Here is a 16,789-nt window from a genome sequence, read left to right as displayed (position 1 = left end):
TCAATGACTTTCAAATCTGTATGAATTGAGTTATTGGGGGGGAATCCAAACAATTGCAAAATAATCTGAGATTTTCCTGTCAGTATTCACCTAATTGTTTTAATTTTTGAAATCTTCTGTCCTTAAAAGAAGCTGTTAATACAGAGCTGATTTTTTTTCTTGAGCTGTCTAGTAAACCCTGTTTAACATGCATGTGCCTCTGAAGTTGAATAACTAACCTTCAGAAGCCAATTAAACCGTGAAGGAAAATAAAGGAATTACTCTCATTTTGGGATATTGGTGAATTATAATGTAGAATTCATTAGTCTGCTATAGAATGAGTTGGGTTTTGTCTTTTAAATTTAGAAGGTAAAGGTAAACAAACTGGGTAGTTGCTTAATAAACAGAGCAAGCTGTCCAATAGAACTGACATAAAAATAGAATGTTATTTCTCAGCTTTGTTACTTTATACTGCCAGTGTACAGAGAAACAAAATTAGGAGCTGACACCTAAGAGTCCAGCTTGGAAAACTTCAGATAGACTGCTTTCAGTAAATAGTGTTTATAAAATTTCTTCAGCTTGCCCCTTTTCTGTGAATAAATTGGCCCCAGTGTTTGTGAAATTTAGGTAGTCACTCTGGGTATTGAATCAAAATAAGGTTTTTCTTTCGTAAATTTCAGTTCTTATTCTTTATTATTTGTCTTTTTCACATCCCTGTTCAAAATCAGTGTGCTTTTTTTTTACTGTTGCCTAAAAGTGTAGCAAATTTTGGCAAATGCACTGTGCAGGGAAGCTTTGTAGAGAAATGCTTCAACTTAACATTAATAATTAACAATATTAATATGGTGCTGTGAGTCCAGAAGCCTCTTTGGGGTTAACAGATAGTTGAATTTGAAGTACATATAAATAAAGAAACAAACTAATTTGCTGCTCCTTGTTGTGTTAATGGCATTCTCCCTTTCCTCCTTTGTGGCAGCAGGTGATGGGGAGAGCAGTGCTGTGGCTGCTGCAGCAGGAGGCAGCGTGCTGAAGATGGGCCGCTTTCAGGTAGGAGCTGCTCAGCTCTCCTGGCTCCTGCCACAGCATCCTGGGGGTCCTGGTGCTGCCAGCTCCGTGTCCCTTGTGCAGGACCTGCTGTCCACATGGAGCTTGTGGCAGCAGCTCTGCAGGGGCTGTGTGCATCCAGGGCTCTGGAGCTGTGAGCACAGGGTTTCATCCTGGCTTGTGCTGGGATCTTCGCTGTGTTACGTCCTGATGGTGAAGTGTAGGAATCCAGAAATGGACAAACATTTCTCTGTTTGTCCTGTTCTCCAAAAAGGTATTAATCTTGTCTGTCACTGACAGAAAGCCTTCCAAATATCCCTGGGTAAACCAGGATTTATAAAAAAAATAAGTAGAAATGAGTATAATGTTTAGTATGTCACTGAAGTGAAAAATATAGATTTTTAGAGTGTTTAATACATGGAGTAAAGATGGAGGAAAAAGGGTGTGGTTCTTAGCTCTCCTTCTTCCTTCTTCTCCATGGTTCTGCAGTTTATAAAAGCACAGAGTGATTGGTTGGAGGTTAGTTACAGTTTTAGTTACATAAGTAGATACAGAAAATTTATTTGTTAATATGTAAGAACAATACACCTGTCTATTGTTAATTGGGTAAAAATGGATATAAAGATGAAACAGCCCCATGGTTCCAGGCCATTTTGTGCCTTCAGAGCCAAAGTGAGCCAGAAGGGCAGGATGAATTGAACTTGTGCAGAAAGTCTGGAGAGACCTGCCAAGTCTTTGACAACATCCTAATAAACAAGAGAAACAAGATCCTAATGAGCTTTAGAGTTTTCTTCAAAACCAGAGAACTGAGATAAACGGAGCTCCCCTTGAGGGAGTGTCCCAAAGGAGCTCAGCTCAGGAGAGAACCAGAAATCCATTGCAAAAAGTGCAGCATAAAGCAGCAAAAAAGGTTTCAGTGAAGGAAGCCTCATGTGAGGCTGCTGTTTCTTGGAGTGAATCCTCCAGGTGACCCAGAGGTGCTGCTTTGGGTGGCAGTGTTGTGCCTGGAGGGAAGCAGCAGCTTTGTGGCATACCTAGGAAATGAGTTATTTTCCCCTCTCAGATGCATCTTACCATTAAGGGAAATAAAAGCATCGTGTTAAGGCAAAACTAAGGAAGTCTGCATGATGGTGTTTCTATTCTAGGTATCTGTGGCAGTGGATGATGTGCTAAAAGAGGGTGACAAACCTGATGCTAAGCCAGTGCAATTTGAAACCACCTCCAGTGATTCTTCAAGCCTGTCTGGCAGCAGCCCGGAGAGCACGCTGGTGAAGCAGGCTGAGAGCCGCAAGAGCGGGGCTGTGGCTGCCAGCTCCCTGCATGTGCTGGATGGCGTGGTGACTGCCAGCTCTCTGGATGTGCTGGATGGCGTGGTGACTGCCAGCTCCCTGCCCATGGTGGATGGCATGGTGGCTGCCAGCTCCCTGCCCGTGCTGGATGGTGTTCCCGAGGCAGCTCCCGGGCTGCCGCTGCCGGGAGACGCCGCTCAGGCCACGCAGGTGGGGCGCTTCCAGGTGACCACCACGGCGGATCAGGTGGGACGCTTCTCCGTCTCCAAGGCTCGGGATGAGGTCAGCTGTGCCCAGAAAGAGCCAATGACTCTTCCTCTCTCTGTGGGCTTGGAACAAGTTGCTTCTTCGGCTGCAGCTCCGAAGAAAGAGTTGGAGTCGAGGCGGTCCCCGCACATGAATGGTCCGTGCTCTGATCCGGAGGCCGCCTTTCTGAGCGGGATGGCGAAGGATTTGGATGATGGCTCAGGGAGCCCGGACTCTGTCCAGCACCTGGGATCAAAGATCAGCCTCCCCGTTCAGAGCCTTAGCAATTCCTTCAACTCTTCCTACATGAGCAGCGACAATGAGTCGGATATTGAAGATGAAGACTTGAAGTTGGAGCTGCGCCGGTTACGGGAGAAGTAAGGCTTTTCCTCTGGGAGGCTGTGGATGGAACAGATGGAACAGGGTTAACAGGAATGTCACCTGTACTTCCCTTAGCCTTTGCTAAGTGTCAGGAGCCATGGTCAGCACTGATGTGGGAAGTGAGGTTCCTTAGTGGGAAAGCAGTATGCAGCTATAACAAAAGAGGAATGCACGTGTTTGCTGGGCTGCGTTTTCTACCCTGTGACCTTGTTGTATGTGGATTGCACTGTGGATGAGACTGTGGGTCTAAGGAAGGTTTGGCATAGCACTGGAGTTAGTGGGAAAATCAGAGTCTTTTTTGGAAATGACACACAAGTCTCTGCATTTCTGGCATTTCTAATGGCTCTTTTCCTGAAGAGACCTTGTTGGCTCAGAAAAAGAATTTAGAAGTGAAGCAATGTGACCTTCTAATTTATTTACACTGAAAGTTTTTCAGTGTAAATAAATTAGTACCTTTTTTTAAAGGTAGCCAGCAGTTTTGAATCCTGCCTGTGCTCTGAAACAAATTGTAAGGCAATGCCAGTGTAGAAGTCTCCAAGGCCATATGTCTGAGAAAATGAGTAATCTAGCTATTCCTGTAACATTTGAATGCTTTTTTTGTACTTCTGTTTATTCTGGTTTTGTGATTGCAATGTTGGGAACTTAGTTTTGGAATCCTAGCCAGGGCTAGAGCGCACTGGGAAATGGCAAATGTTCTTTCTGCCATGTGGTTATTTGTGGAAAAGATTAATTTCCTGCTTTCTTAAATATTGGAGAGTCTAACCAAAGGTGCAGCTCAGGCTTGACTGGAGGGGAGGAATTGTTTGCATGTATGTGTATAGATAGAATTCTTGTAAATCCCTGTGTTTTGTGACTTGTTAGGCACCTTAAAGAGATCCAGGAGCTGCAGAGCCGCCAGAAGCAGGAGATTGAGTCCCTCTATGTGAAGCTGGGGAAGGCCCCACCTGCAGTAATTATTCCCCCAGCTGCCCCCCTGTCAGGGAGAAGGAGAAGACCCACGAAAGGAAAAGGCAGCAAATCCAGTCGGAGCAGCTCCCAGGGACATAAAAGCCCTCAGCTATCAGGTAAGGCTGCCTTCAGTATTTTTAGCACATAAAATGGACCAAGTGCCATCTCTCATTCTTAGCTCTGTGTCTGTCTCTCTGTGTTTTGTTTTGAGGACAGTGTGTGTGTACCAATTCCTCCCTGGATTTCTTTTCTCAGTTTTGAAATGACTTTTGCTGTTTGGTAGGCTTGCTTGGGACTCCTTCAGTCCACTGAAAGGTGCTGTGACACTGCTCTGTAAGAGCAGTTCTAAAGCTATGATTTGTATATTTTAGATATTGGTCATTAGGTTCTGACTAGGAAGAAAAGTGTAAATTTTCAGTATGGCAGAAAACTTTTTTTTTCAAAGATAAACTGTGTTTGTTCCCTCCTGAAACTGATTTTGGAGAATGGGTCTGGTCTCTTCAGTCATCTGCATAGATTTTTTTTTTTTTTTTTTTTTCTAATTTAGTCCCACTTTAAGCATGATATTACTTGTGTCCTTACACTGCAGAAACTTACAGTTGATGGATGGTTAAAATAATGTCTTTTTTTAATGGAATCGAAGATTCGTTGTACTTAAAAATTGAGAATCAGTTTCAATTGTCAAGGCTTCCTTTCTTACTGAGACCATATTTTTACTGACCAGGACTCAGGAGCTAGTTCTGTTTACTGATTGAGTGACATGGGTGACAGATACTCTCTGGGTAATTGGAGATGTTGCTCTAATCCTGTAGCAGGAGCAAACAGTATTGGAGGGCCAGCAGAAATATTTGTTACTGCTTGTGGTGTGTTCACTTCCTTAATTCCATGTCATGCTGAGGTTTCTGTATCCAGTCACCCTGGCTGCTCATTTCTGCTTTGCTGTGTGATAGAGGAGCTCTGAGAGCACATAACCAGCACAAAGTTGTTTTAAAACTCAGGAATTTTCTGGTCTTACTGCTTTCTCACAGACTGGAGTAGTTCTTCTCATGCTGCCTCCCCTTCTCTTGCTTGGACTGTCAAGCTTGATCAGGTCCAAAAATGTATGGAAACAAAAACTTTCTGCCTTCCTTTTTCCTCTAGGCAACCTGTCAGCTCAAAGTGCACCATCAGTCCTGCCCCCCCAGCAGACCCTTCATCCTCCTGGCAGTGTGCCAGAGACAGGGCAGAACCATTTGTTACAGCCCCTCAAACCTTCACCTTCCAGTGAAAATCTCTACTCTGCCTTCACCAGTGACGGTGCCCTCTCGGTACCGAGCCTCTCTGCGCCGGGCCAAGGTAAGACTCCAAGTGCAATTAGTGTAATTAGCACTGGAAATGAATGATTGGCTTCGTGACACCTGATTTTTAATACCTGGTGCAAAGTAGCTTTGGGGTCCCCAGCTTATGCATGGAGGCTGATGAGGATGTTGCTTACAACTGGATTTGTTGCAGATCACTGGGGTGTGAAGTGGTTGGAGGCCTGAAAGCCAAGGACAGCACAGAGAGTGCAGTGAGGTGGTGCCAGCAAAGTTCTGCTGACCTGGGAGAGCTGTTGGCTCAGAGGAAAAGAGCCAGATGAGGCTGGGGAGGTGGAAACCAGAAGGGAGATCAAGGAAGGGACAGGTTTGGTGTTAACAGAAAACTGAAATGGTTGGAAGTTTCCAAAGACTTGGAGTCTCAGTCCTTTTAGACTTCCTAAGTGGTTTGTTTCTGTCAATGGAGTTTTGAACAGTAAAAGGTAAAAAAGGGCTCATGTTCTTGAATTGTGAATTATCCTGGAAGGAAGAGTCAGTGTAGGAGGATGGAATGGTGGGAGTAGTAAATTGTTCGTGTTCTCAGGTTGTGGGTTGTTTGTTAGTAGTATGTTATCAAATAATTTCTCAGGCACAGCTCTGATTTATTCACTAAGGAGGGCTTTTTGCTTGTCAGCAGGGTGATGAGTCCTTTACTCACCTGGACTCAGCTCTTCTAGGTTTTTCCCCTTGCATATCTTTTTGAAAAGCTTTGCCATAGACAGTTTGAATACATAAATTCTAACATGTGGAAAAGTACATATAGAAAATGGAAACAGACTTTAAGGAAGAATTTTCTGAAGAGTTTTTTGTTTAAGCAACTCTTTCAGGCATTTTGGAGTGACTTGAATCATCTCCCTGCATGCAGAGTTGTGCAGTACCATTTAATAATTAGGTACTTTTGCCAGGATTTGGCTTTCCTCTAGATTGCAGCTTCATAGCTGGGTTATGTCCTGGAGAGTGGCAGTGCAGGCTTGGTCTCTTCACTCCGTTTATCGTCTCTGTGCTCCTTGGTCCGCACTCGGAGACTTTTTCTTGTGTGTCGTGATTGCATTTCACCCCTCCAACTTCAGGTTGCTAACATCTTGTAGTGGTGTTCTGTCTCTTCTCCTCTCCTTTCTCTGTTCTCCCCGTTCTTGTTTTCTCACAGGCTGTGCGAAGTTTAACTGTGCATCTGAGAGAGTGACCTTCAAGCCTGGTGGCAGGAGGACCCGATTTCTGAGTACGCCCTGCTTGGCTCTTTGTGTGTAACACCTTTACTCCTTCCTTGTCTATTTTTTGTTTTGTCTTTTTGGGTTTTGTTTCTGCTGCTCGGATCTGTCTCATGCAGCCCATCCTCATGTGCTCCTTGTATTCCCTCTCCCATGCCACGGCTCGGCTGCTCTTAGCACACCTTTGGAAGTTTGGGTTCTCGTGTTAGGTGTTCTCAGCTGTGCAGAACCCGTGACCAGCACTCGTTTTCCCCAAACCTTGGGAGGAAGCTTTGAGGGCAGCTCAGTGGAATGGCACAAACTGGGGAGCCTCAGCAGGGCCTTAGTTGGGAATTCAGAGTATGTTAGACAACACGAGGCTTGCAGGGGGGGATCTTGGTGTGGAAGAGCTTTGTGGGTTTGTGCTGCAGGTTTTCCCTGAGCTGGCAGGAGCAGGGGGTGTTGCCCTCCCTGGCAGTGAGCTGGCAGCACCGGGTGGGTGTGAGTGTCCCCGAGCTGCTGGCACTGCAGAGCTCCGGTGCCACCTGTAGGCAGCTCCTGTCCATTAACTGGAGAGCCGAGTGCTAAAGGGGTTTTCAGATGGTTACAGAATAAATAATCCCAGGCAAACCCAAAACAACCTTCCCTACTAATGGGCTCAGGTTTAGGTTTTCCCGTGGAGATGCAGTAAATGTAAAGCAAATAGCAGTAAAGGTGGGTAAATAGACATTTTCAGACATCCTGTCAGCCCTTACAAGCTAGCTTGCAGCTCTTTTCAGAATCCTCTCATTTGCACTTACATTAGGCCAGACTTACAGGAGAGCCTCAAACTTCTGATGTGGCTGAAATAACAATATGCTTGAGCCAAGGCTGCTGGTGTGATGCTTTTTATTGGCAGTGCTGCAACATCTCCCATGCTGCTTCTGCAGGCTGGACCCTTTAAATGTGTGCCATTTGTTTCCCACCCTCTGGAATGACTCGATCTGAGGAGGTTTGGAGAGCTGTCAGGAGCCCTCCTGTACCTCCTGTGCTCCCTGGCAGTGCCACACATCTGCAACATCTGTCTTGCTGTGCTGAGCCAGAGCTGTGTGTGGCCTTGTGCAGGGACAGCTGCAATGCACCCAGCCCCATCCTCTGAGAAAGGAGGGCAGGCAGAGGGAGGGAAACGTCTTCCTGGCTGCCCAGCTCTGCACTAACTCTATCCCACTTCTCTGCATTTGGGATTAAGCTCTAAAATGATTGACTTTTTCAAATTTAGCAGCTTTAAATGTTTTTGCTGTTTATATTAATGGGCAGATGTGCACTGACATCTGCACTCTCGAGATTTAATGTTCCTTTCTTGGAAGACGTTAAATTCTTACCAAAGCTAACTTAAAGTTGTTAGTCTGGCCTGTCCCTTTTCTGGGGGAAGGGAATATGAAGAACAGTCTGGTTTTGGAGTTGACATTGAGCTGAATATATGAGAGTACAATTTACTTCCAAGGCTGCCTTGGCTTGCTGTAAATTTGCCATCATGTGGCTCTAGGAGTACTTTGGCATGTGAATCTCTTGCTAATTGAAACAGATTCCTTTTGAAAAGTGTGTTGCAGCTGTCCTGTGAAAGCAGGTAATGCTTGGCATGGCTCAGCTTGGCCTGGCACGTGGCTTGCTGCAGGCTGCTTGCTCCTGGAGCCTTTCCTTGGAGTGCTGCTGCCCCTGGAGAGCGGCAGCTGCAGAAGATCCTGGGCTGGAATCGGCGGTGTTGAGGAAACAGCGCAGTGATTGATGCTTTTAACTGTGCAGCTGGAGAAACAGAGTGCTACAGCTTGGCAGGGAATGTCTGAACTGTTTTCACACATCTGACAAAAGAGGGTGACAAACAAAAAGCGCTTGACCTATCCAATAAATCTGTTGCTGGTTGAAATTTGATAGTTGTAAAATGCTTCCTACGTCCTGGCAAAAATGGAAGAGGTACTTGCCTTTCTTCTTGTGGTAACAGCCAGAGTTGTGACTGTGTGATAACAGTTGTGACCTCAGTGTCTCCTGGCATTCTTCACAATGGTTGGGCAATTATGAAGAATAAATGTAGGAGGCTGGGCCTCTTCTCTTTGTGATGAAACTGTCAGATGGGTCCTGGAGTTTGTCTAGAATGTCCCAGTAGTGACTGTTAAAGCCCTGCTGTGCTGTGTCCTCTGTTTCTCACCGAGCTTTTTGTAATGTTTCCTGATACTAAACATTTCTCACTGTTTCTCTTATCTTTAACAAATTACTCTCTCTTTGTGCTTCAGGGAAGATGGTGAAAAAAGTCTGTCCTTGCAACCAGCTCTGTAGTAATTATCTTATTTCTGTTATCTCCGATTCCTGATTGTAAATCTATTCATCAGCTTTTCCTGGTCACCGAAGCCTTACGTCCCTGACTCTGTCTCCAGCACAGCATCTGTCTGTCTGTGTGATGCCCTCTAATGTGTGCTCTGTCCTTAGTCCATTGACGAGTCTGGTGCTGCTCCTGCAGCCGGGGGAGGCAGGCAGAGCCTCCCCTTCCCTGTGGAGCTCTGCTCTCGCTACCGCGAGCGACATCAGGGCCAGTTGCTCACTGTAATGTGCTGGAGTTGTACCCAGAGCAGCTGCTGGGTTTGGGATTTGATGGGGCTTGTCACCTCAGTGATGGATCCAATTGCAGACACTCCTGCAACGTTCTGAGAGCCAAAGAGTAAACCATCAGAGGTCTCCAGTGTGTCTCCCAAAGAGAGAGATGTTCAGAAAAGCCTGTGTGTGCACATGTCATTCAAGACTGTTTTAAAGGTGTCATCTGACTGTGGTTTATGGGGGGAAAAACTCCAAGGGCAGAATGAAGGCATTATAGGTAGTGGGCTGGAGAGAGAGAGCCTGTTTGACTTCAGATCCCTCATGTCAGAGCAGAACTGGGGACGGCTGCTGTGACCGAGCAGGAATGTGGGGGTTGTTTCCATGGAATGCTACAAGTTGAAGCACTTGCTTTCCAGCCTCCTCTGGATGGTAGTTTCTGCAGGCAGGGAGTGTGTCCCAGTTAAATGTGACATTCCTGAGGAGTCAGTTCCAAATGGACATTACGTGATGCTGTGGGCTGGTACGGCTGTGACCCTGACAGAGTCACTTTGGGAGACAAAGCTCTGGCAGCCTTTGTCACCCTGAACCAGTCTAGTTCTTTGGAAAACTCTTAAACTTTCCTAAGTGATCTCTTCAGCTGAATGTGCTGTAGTTAATGCCTTGATGGGCTCTCCCCCTTCCCTAGCCTGAGGAAGTTCTCCAGTGTAGGTGCAGGATCCAGAGTACTTAGTGATTAAAGTGGAAATGTGAAATAGCACAAGTGGATGCTGACCATCCTGAAGAGGAGGAGAGCAAGTGTGTCAATTCCTGCATGAACCCTCATGGTGGAATGTGATTATTGCTGGTTTTGGCAGTGTTCTCCCTCCCCAAGTACCTCTTCCTTGCTTTTGCCTCATTTGTATTTATCCTCACCTTTCACATCATTGCTCTTACAAAACGCTTGTCTCCAGAGCCCTTTCCACGTGATGCATGCTTTAAGTTCTGGTTCCATCACAGCAGACTTGACTTTCCCTGCACCACCCAGAGTGTTCCTGCTCCTCCCCATCGGTGCTGCAGCCTCACTCCCTGCTCAGGGAACCTCTCTGTTCCCTCTCGGTGTGTTCTGGCATGTCTGCCCCCACTAACAGCTCCTGTGGGCACCAGCCCGGGAGCCACGGCCGTGCTTGAGCTGGAACTGGGGGATGGATCCGTTCCTCCCCTCCTCAGCACTACTCGAGGCAGTAACACTTTATTTATTTGTCCTGCATAGTAAGTATGTCACCTTCCTAATCCACTCCTCGGTACGAAACATTCCTGCAGGGGTTTGGAACCAGTTCTTTCTTTGATACAGTGGTGGTGGAATGTGGCTGATGGCCAGGGAAAGTGGGACAGGTGAAGGAGCTGCCAGGCAAGAGCCGGCGACTCTGTCGTGTGGCCTTGGCAGTGGAGACGTGATGTTCATTGCTGGCATTTCTGTGACCCACCTCTAAATGGCTTCCCATCAGAAATGCCTGCCAGAAACTCAGGTTTTCATGGATTTCCCAGGGCCAGTGTCCTGAGGGAGCAAGTAGGAATGTTTGAGGAACTTCAGGAATAGGTGAGATTGTTGGATCTGCCCTGGTGGTTAACTGGCACCTCCAAGTCTGTAATGAGGATACTTTGCAGTACTGCTGGGAATTTAGGATCCTAGGTAATCCACGCTTCCTTTGCTTCCTGGTGTGAGGTCTGCCTTTTAAAAGCCTAGACTGGAGTGCAGTTGCTTGTTTATGAGGCACAGGAAGGCTATCCAAAACAAAGCTTCTAGGTTGGTTCCCCCCAGAGCATAATGCTCAGCAAGCTTTCTAGCAGAACTGAAACCTGGCGTTTATGTGAAGGGGTTTTGTGTTCTTGCAGTGAAAAGAGAAACTTGTCAGAGCTTGTCTGAGGAATACTCTCACTTCTTGAAGCTCTATTACTAGTTTGTATCTCAAATGCTTCTTCTTCTGACTTAGGAAATCTGAACATAGTGGCAAAAATATGTTTAAGAGGCAAAAAGCAAAATTTAATGCAGTGCAGACCTTCCCTGCTGCTGGTGGCTGTTTGGTGGATGAAGACAAGCCCCATCTGGTTGTCCTCAAGAACATGAATATGGCAGCTATTGGAAACAACAGTTTTGCTGTTTCTGACTGGGGCTATTTTTTTTTTTCAACTGGGTGAATTTTTCTCTTCACAAAGTGGAGATAAATTGCTACAGAGCAGCTGGTGATGCTGATTTTACTGCTCCTTATTCAGCATCGTCCTCCAAGGTGGAACTGATTAAAAGGTGTAGGTGAGAGAGCCTGTGCTGTCACTCAGTGCTGGAACCTAACGTCCTTCTCCTTCTGCAAAGGCCTGTGGGCTGCTACCATTCCCGTCTTAGGATGAGCACTTGCAGCACTTCTTGCAAAGTAAAGCTCTCTGTGAAACACTCAGAATCTGAGCAAATGCCTGTAGGAGTCCTTGCAGTTCCCACTTCAGTGTGTCCTGGAATTGAAAGTCAGAATTAATCTGCATGGCATTTTAACTCCTGGTGTGCCATTTCCACAGTTGCTGAATGCGCTGGGCACAGCTGAGCGTGGAGCCGGGTGCTGATGGCCGTGTTTGTGTTTTAGGGACCAGCAGCACCAACACCGTGGGGGCTGCAGTGAACAGCCAGGCCCCCCAGCCCCAGCCCACGGCCATGGCCTCGAGCCGCAAGGGCACCTTCACTGACGACCTGCACAAGCTGGTGGATAACTGGGCCCGGGACGCCATGAACCTCTCTGGCAAGAAAGTTGGCAAAGGGCACAGCAGCTACGAGGTGAGTGTGCTGAGAGGCTGAGGGTGTCCTCCTGTCTCCCTGGGGTTCCAAACACAGCTGGAGCAGCAGTTCCAGGGCACTGTGGAGGATGCACTGCCTGCTCTGCAAGGGAAGGGCAAAACTAAAGGCCGTGGCACGTCCTTGTAAATACGTGCTGGGGGACCCGGGGTGGCCCGTGCTTTGTAAAGCCACTCGCGTAATTTCTGTCGCCGGTTGGATTGCCTTTCAGGGCCCTGGAATGGCAAGAAAATTCTCAGCACCAGGTCAGCTCTGTATCTCTATGACATCTTCCCTGGGTGCTACGCCCATCCCTGCAGCATCAGCTACCTCTTTAGGTCCCTTCAGCAAGGCCATGTGTCCCCCGCAGCAGTACGGTTACCCAGCAGCGTCCTTTCCCCCGCCCTGGAGCGGCGCGGGGGGCTCGGCGCAGCCGCAGCTCGGCCAGTTCCAGCCCGTGCCTGCCGCCTCTTTGCAGAGCTTCAACATCAGCAATTTGCAAAAGTCCGTCAGCAACCCTCCGGGCTCCAACCTGCGGACCACCTAGCCGGGCCCGGAGCCCTGCTGGCTACGCCTGGGGACAGGACGTGGGGAGGGAGACGGGGCCCTGTATCACACTAGTGCTGCAATGAACTGCTGCCTTGCCAGACTGGGAATGAATCTCTCTTTTCCAACCATTGCTGTCCACTCTCTGTAGCGGGAGTTTCCCCACGCGCTGGGAAGGGGGAGGAGGGTGATGAGCATCCCTGTGATGGGACAGTGCTTTCCATGGGGGCTGCTCTCGTGTGGGGAGGGGCCGTGGGCTCCGTTCGTACGGTCTCGCTGTAAAAGGTTTCTGGTTGGAGGCTGAATCCACACAAGTGTGGAGGCAGAGCTGAACCCTGGCACGAGGCTTTAGCAGGCTTCTCGCCTCTTGCAGAGGAACCAAGATCAGGAAAAAGCTGTCCAAATCCCCCTCCTCTCCCTCTCCCCAGTCAATCGTATCTGGCTCTGAAACGTGATGGGGCACACGAATGGACTTGCGGTGCAGCCCGTGCTTGATAGGTCATTACTGCTTTAAGTAAGATATTAACAGCTTTGACTGCAGCATTAGAGCATTGTTAAATTGTTAAAAAAAAAAATTTAAAAGTTCCCTGCGGACATGTACTTACCATCAGTTTTGATGTGGAAACACTGTGATATATAAATGTTGTTGGACAACAGTAGTTTAAAAATGAGTGGAATATAGAGGGTTAAAAAAGTTAAAAAGAAAAAATGGGAAAAAAAGCTAGCTATATCCTTATACTTATTGGAGACACTTTAACTTTTTCCTTTGTATTTTCATTGTATTAGATAAATAAATGTGAATGTAAAATTGTATAAATTAATGTACTTGAATACTTGTCTGTTCTCCCAGTATGCTTGCTGGATATTTTAGTGCCTTGGACTTCTCTCGCTTCTGCAGTTTAGCGTCGTCTTCCCAGCAGAGCCCAGGTGGGCAGAGGGCAAGCTGAGGCCAGGATGTTTGTGCCCAGGGCCAGCCCCTGCTGGGAGCAGCAGCGGGCAGGGGAGGCACCGGGGCCGCGGCTCGGAGCAGTTCTGGGTGTGGGGAAACTTGTCCAGGCGGGCAGAGCTGAAGGTGTGGGGTGACAGGGGCCAGGTGGGCTGGGACAGAGGGGAGCAGGTGAAGCTACAACGAGACTGAACCAATATTGGCTCTGGAGGCAGGAGGGCTGGGTCAGAAACGGAGAGAGGATGGGGAGAAGGTGTGTCTTGGGGAAAGGCCCTACTTAAGATGCGGTTTGACTCCACCTGCAAAGTGGTGAAGATGTTTGGTCAGGATGTGACTCGAGGGAGAGGTGCCATTGCTCGTTGGCATGGGCTGGTCTGCTGGGATTGCTTTTCTTACCTTTTCTTTTGGTAAAATTCATTTAAGCCAGGAACAGACTGTCCTGGTGCAACGTCCATTGCCGGCAATGGATGTACTTGAAACAGCCGGCATCAAGAAGTTTCCTCTCTCTTACTTGGAGGATTTACAATTTTGTTCACTCTTAACAAATTTCAAGCTGGTACCAGGACTGTCACTGTCTGTCACTTGTCACCTCTTAGTACCTGTACTGTATCTTCTGCTTTGGTCATTCTTCCCTTTTTGTATTTAAGAAATACTGGTTTCCTCTTCAAAGTCAAAATAGTTCCAGCCAGTATTTTTGTAGTGCTGCAGAAAGCTGTGAGGGTGAGGGTGCAGCTTCCAGGGGCTTGGGAGCAGCTCCCGGTGTCCTGGAGGCCGGTGTGTCACAGGGATGTCACTTGTCCACAGTGGCTTTAATTTCAGAGCGCTGTTCCCTGCTGGGGCCTCACTCTTCCATTTCCACACAGCAACCTGCGAGATCCTTTCTCTTCTGTCCCTTGTTTTGCAGCAGCTGTGGCAGCAGGGCAAGGCCCAGCCTGGAGAGGAGCAGCTCCAGGCCAGGGTGGTTCTGGGGGACAGGAGATGCTCCAGAGGCACAGGAGATGCTCTGGGGCACAGGAGATGCTCTGGAGGGACAGGAGATGCTCTGGAGGCACAGGAGGTGCTCCAGAGGCACAGGAGGTGCTCCAGAGGCACAGGAGATGCTCCAGGGCACAGGAGAGGCTCCAGGGCACAGGAGAGGCTCCAGGGCACAGGAGAGGCTCCAGGGCACAGGAGAGGCTCCAGAGGCACAGGAGATGCTCCGGGGCACAGGAGATGCTCCGGGGCACAGGAGAGGCTCCAGAGGCACAGGAGAGGCTCCAGGGCACAGGAGAGCAGCGGTGCCGGGGCTGAGGCCAGGTGGGAGCCCCTGTCTGCAGGGGGATGGATGCAGGGGAGGCTCCTGAGCAGGGACAGAGCTGAGGCAGTAATGAGATGAGGGCAGTGGTCGTGGCAGGGGAACTGGGCAGCTGGATGCAGCACATGGTTATTTAAATTTGATCTGATGAGTTTGAAGCCGTTTTTTCACTTAATGTTATGCAAGAACTGGTTTTATTTACCATTGATTTTTGTTTTCTCCCTCCCTCTCCTCCTGTGGATGAATAACTGAAGTCTAGAGGAATAAACTAATGCTACTGAACTGTTAAATTATTTTGTTTAATATTACACTTTGAGTATCTTTTTCCACATAAAATCTGTTTCTGAATTACAAGCGTTTTCTTTACATTATTTAACAATGTACACTGTAAAAAATAAAAATTAAAAAAAAATAAAATTAATTGAAACTTTGGGCTTCCCTGGCCGTAGTTAGTTGTGTTTTGCACCCAACCCTTCTCACATGACCTTTGTAGAATATTGAATGAAGCCATTCAGATAAACCAAACGTGCTTTGGTTGAGCTGTGGAACAGCAGGTCCCAGCCCCTCTGTCCTCGTCCTGCAGTGATGTCACTGGTACCCAGGTTACCCCTTTGTCACAGGAAATACAAGAAACCCAATTTAATGACAACTTTAACTGCTCAAAAGTAGTGAGCAGCCACGAGCCTTTGGCTGCAGAGGAATTCCTGAATGGATTTGAGGAGGGGGAGGCCTGAGGGAGGAGAAGGGATGTGCTGGGAGCTGCCGAGTGCCTGAGCTGGGGCAGCAGAGCTGGAGCGAGGGTTCTGTGCTTGCTCCTGTCCCCAGGGCCCTTCCCGGCTCTCCTGTGCTGCTCCCTGCCCGGGATGTGCCCCCTCAGAACCAGGATTCACTCCTTGCAGTGAAACCTCAGCGTCATTCTCACCAAACTCCTGCAGTCTGCAGTTATTTCTAAACATTAATTGCTGCTGCATTTCTTTCCATTTTAAGAACAGCTTCTGTTCTGAGTCATGCTGCGCAAGCCTCGAAGGGAAAAAAAAAGCTCCCAGTGTAAGTTTTCCTGCCCTTTTCAAAGGGCCCAATCCCGAGAGGCTCCTTGCATGACTGTCAGAGGAGGCACAGCTGTATCTGCTGTTCCCAGAGCAGAGGAAGCTGAGGCCGTTACAGTTTTGTTTCAGACTTTTGAATTTTTTTCGCTGTAGACGTTTGGAGCGGCTCTGGATTCAGTAATTGGGAAGGTTTCCCTTCCTGGCAGGTACGTGGTGTCAGCAGCGAGGCCATGACTCAAACATGTGGAATGTGCCTCTTCCCTGCTCTTCTGAGGGCAGCCCCGAATTGGCCAGAAACAAGTCTGGTGAAATGTGGAGCTGTTTTCTAGATCTAATCTAGTCCTGTTAATTAGGGCTTGTCCTGCCTTTCCATGCTGAAGTCAGTCCCTGGTCTTTGTTCTGTCCAGGAGCTAAGTGGATAGTAAAGGCTCTTTTAAGGGAAAAGGACTCATTAAGGGATGAAGGCAGAATAGGAGGAAGAGGAATAAATGCTGAATATTCCAAATGTCTTTAGAGTTAGAGCAGGCAGGCAAACCGTGGGAGTAAAGTCCCATCTGAAGCCTGAAACTGATGTCAGGGTTGGACTAATCCCAGTTTGTGTAAATCCTCCTGGTTCAGCTCTCACTCCCAGTCGTGTGGCACCATTGTGCTTGCCTCCCCCTGGACTGTGCCAGGAGTGCCCTGCACGGGAACAGGAGCAGCCAGCCCAGAACTGCTCCCTCTCCTGCAGGGAGCTGCTCCAAACAGCCACGGGACTGTTCCAGTAGTGCTTACAAATCCTTCCTTTGGCAGCTCTGGAGCCCTGGCTCTTTCTGTTTGCCCGTCCCAAAGCAGAGGAGGCAGTGCAGGTGCAGTGCTGCCCTTTGGGGCCGGTCAGCAGGAGCGAGGTGGGACGGCTGGCAGGGCAGAGAGGCACCAACAGCTCCCAGCAGGGTTTGTTTTCAAACTCGTGTTTATTTCTGTGTTGAAAGGGGTTGAAAGCTTATTTAAAAACATCAGTGCAGCTGCCATTCATGTTCCAAAGGCTCGGGGCTGCGGGCTGCGGCGGCTCAGGAGGAGACAGCTTGGGGAAGGGGAATGGAACAGGCTGGGGAAGGGGGATGGAACAGGCTGGGGAAGGGGGATGGAACAGGTTGGGAAAGGGGGATGGAACAGGTTGGGAAAGGGGATGGAACAGGCTGGGGAAGGGG

General features: G+C 48.3%; 1 protein-coding gene across 12 annotated transcripts in view; it reads left to right on the top strand.

Moving 5' to 3' along the window:
- Nucleotides 1-14,987, top strand: part of WNK1 (WNK lysine deficient protein kinase 1) — a 97,766-nt gene extending 82,779 nt beyond the window's left edge. For 6 of the 12 annotated variants that reach the window (XM_015627449.2, XM_015627445.3, XM_015627452.3 and 3 more), the window contains 8 exons: nucleotides 956-1,026; nucleotides 2,169-2,935; nucleotides 3,801-4,003; nucleotides 5,028-5,222; nucleotides 6,369-6,461; nucleotides 8,676-8,717; nucleotides 11,583-11,770; nucleotides 12,000-14,987. In XM_015627449.2, coding sequence (XP_015482935.1) covers nucleotides 956-1,026; nucleotides 2,169-2,935; nucleotides 3,801-4,003; nucleotides 5,028-5,222; nucleotides 6,369-6,461; nucleotides 8,676-8,717; nucleotides 11,583-11,770; nucleotides 12,000-12,314 — 1,874 coding nt within the window. In that variant the 3' untranslated portion in view covers nucleotides 12,315-14,987. The remainder of the gene's footprint in view (nucleotides 1-955; nucleotides 1,027-2,168; nucleotides 2,936-3,800; nucleotides 4,004-5,027; nucleotides 5,223-6,368; nucleotides 6,462-8,675; nucleotides 8,718-11,582; nucleotides 11,771-11,999) is intronic. The other 6 variants (XM_015627446.2, XM_015627447.2, XM_015627448.2 and 3 more) reach the window with 6 other exon arrangements.
- The last annotated feature ends 1,802 nt before the right edge of the window (nucleotides 14,988-16,789 follow it).

This window comes from Parus major, chromosome 1A (assembly GCF_001522545.3).
Source record: "Parus major isolate Abel chromosome 1A, Parus_major1.1, whole genome shotgun sequence".
NCBI classification, from domain to species: Eukaryota; Metazoa; Chordata; class Aves; order Passeriformes; family Paridae; genus Parus; species Parus major.
The sequence above is the reverse complement of the archived record's forward strand: the minus strand, read 5'-3'. Positions and strand labels throughout refer to the sequence as shown.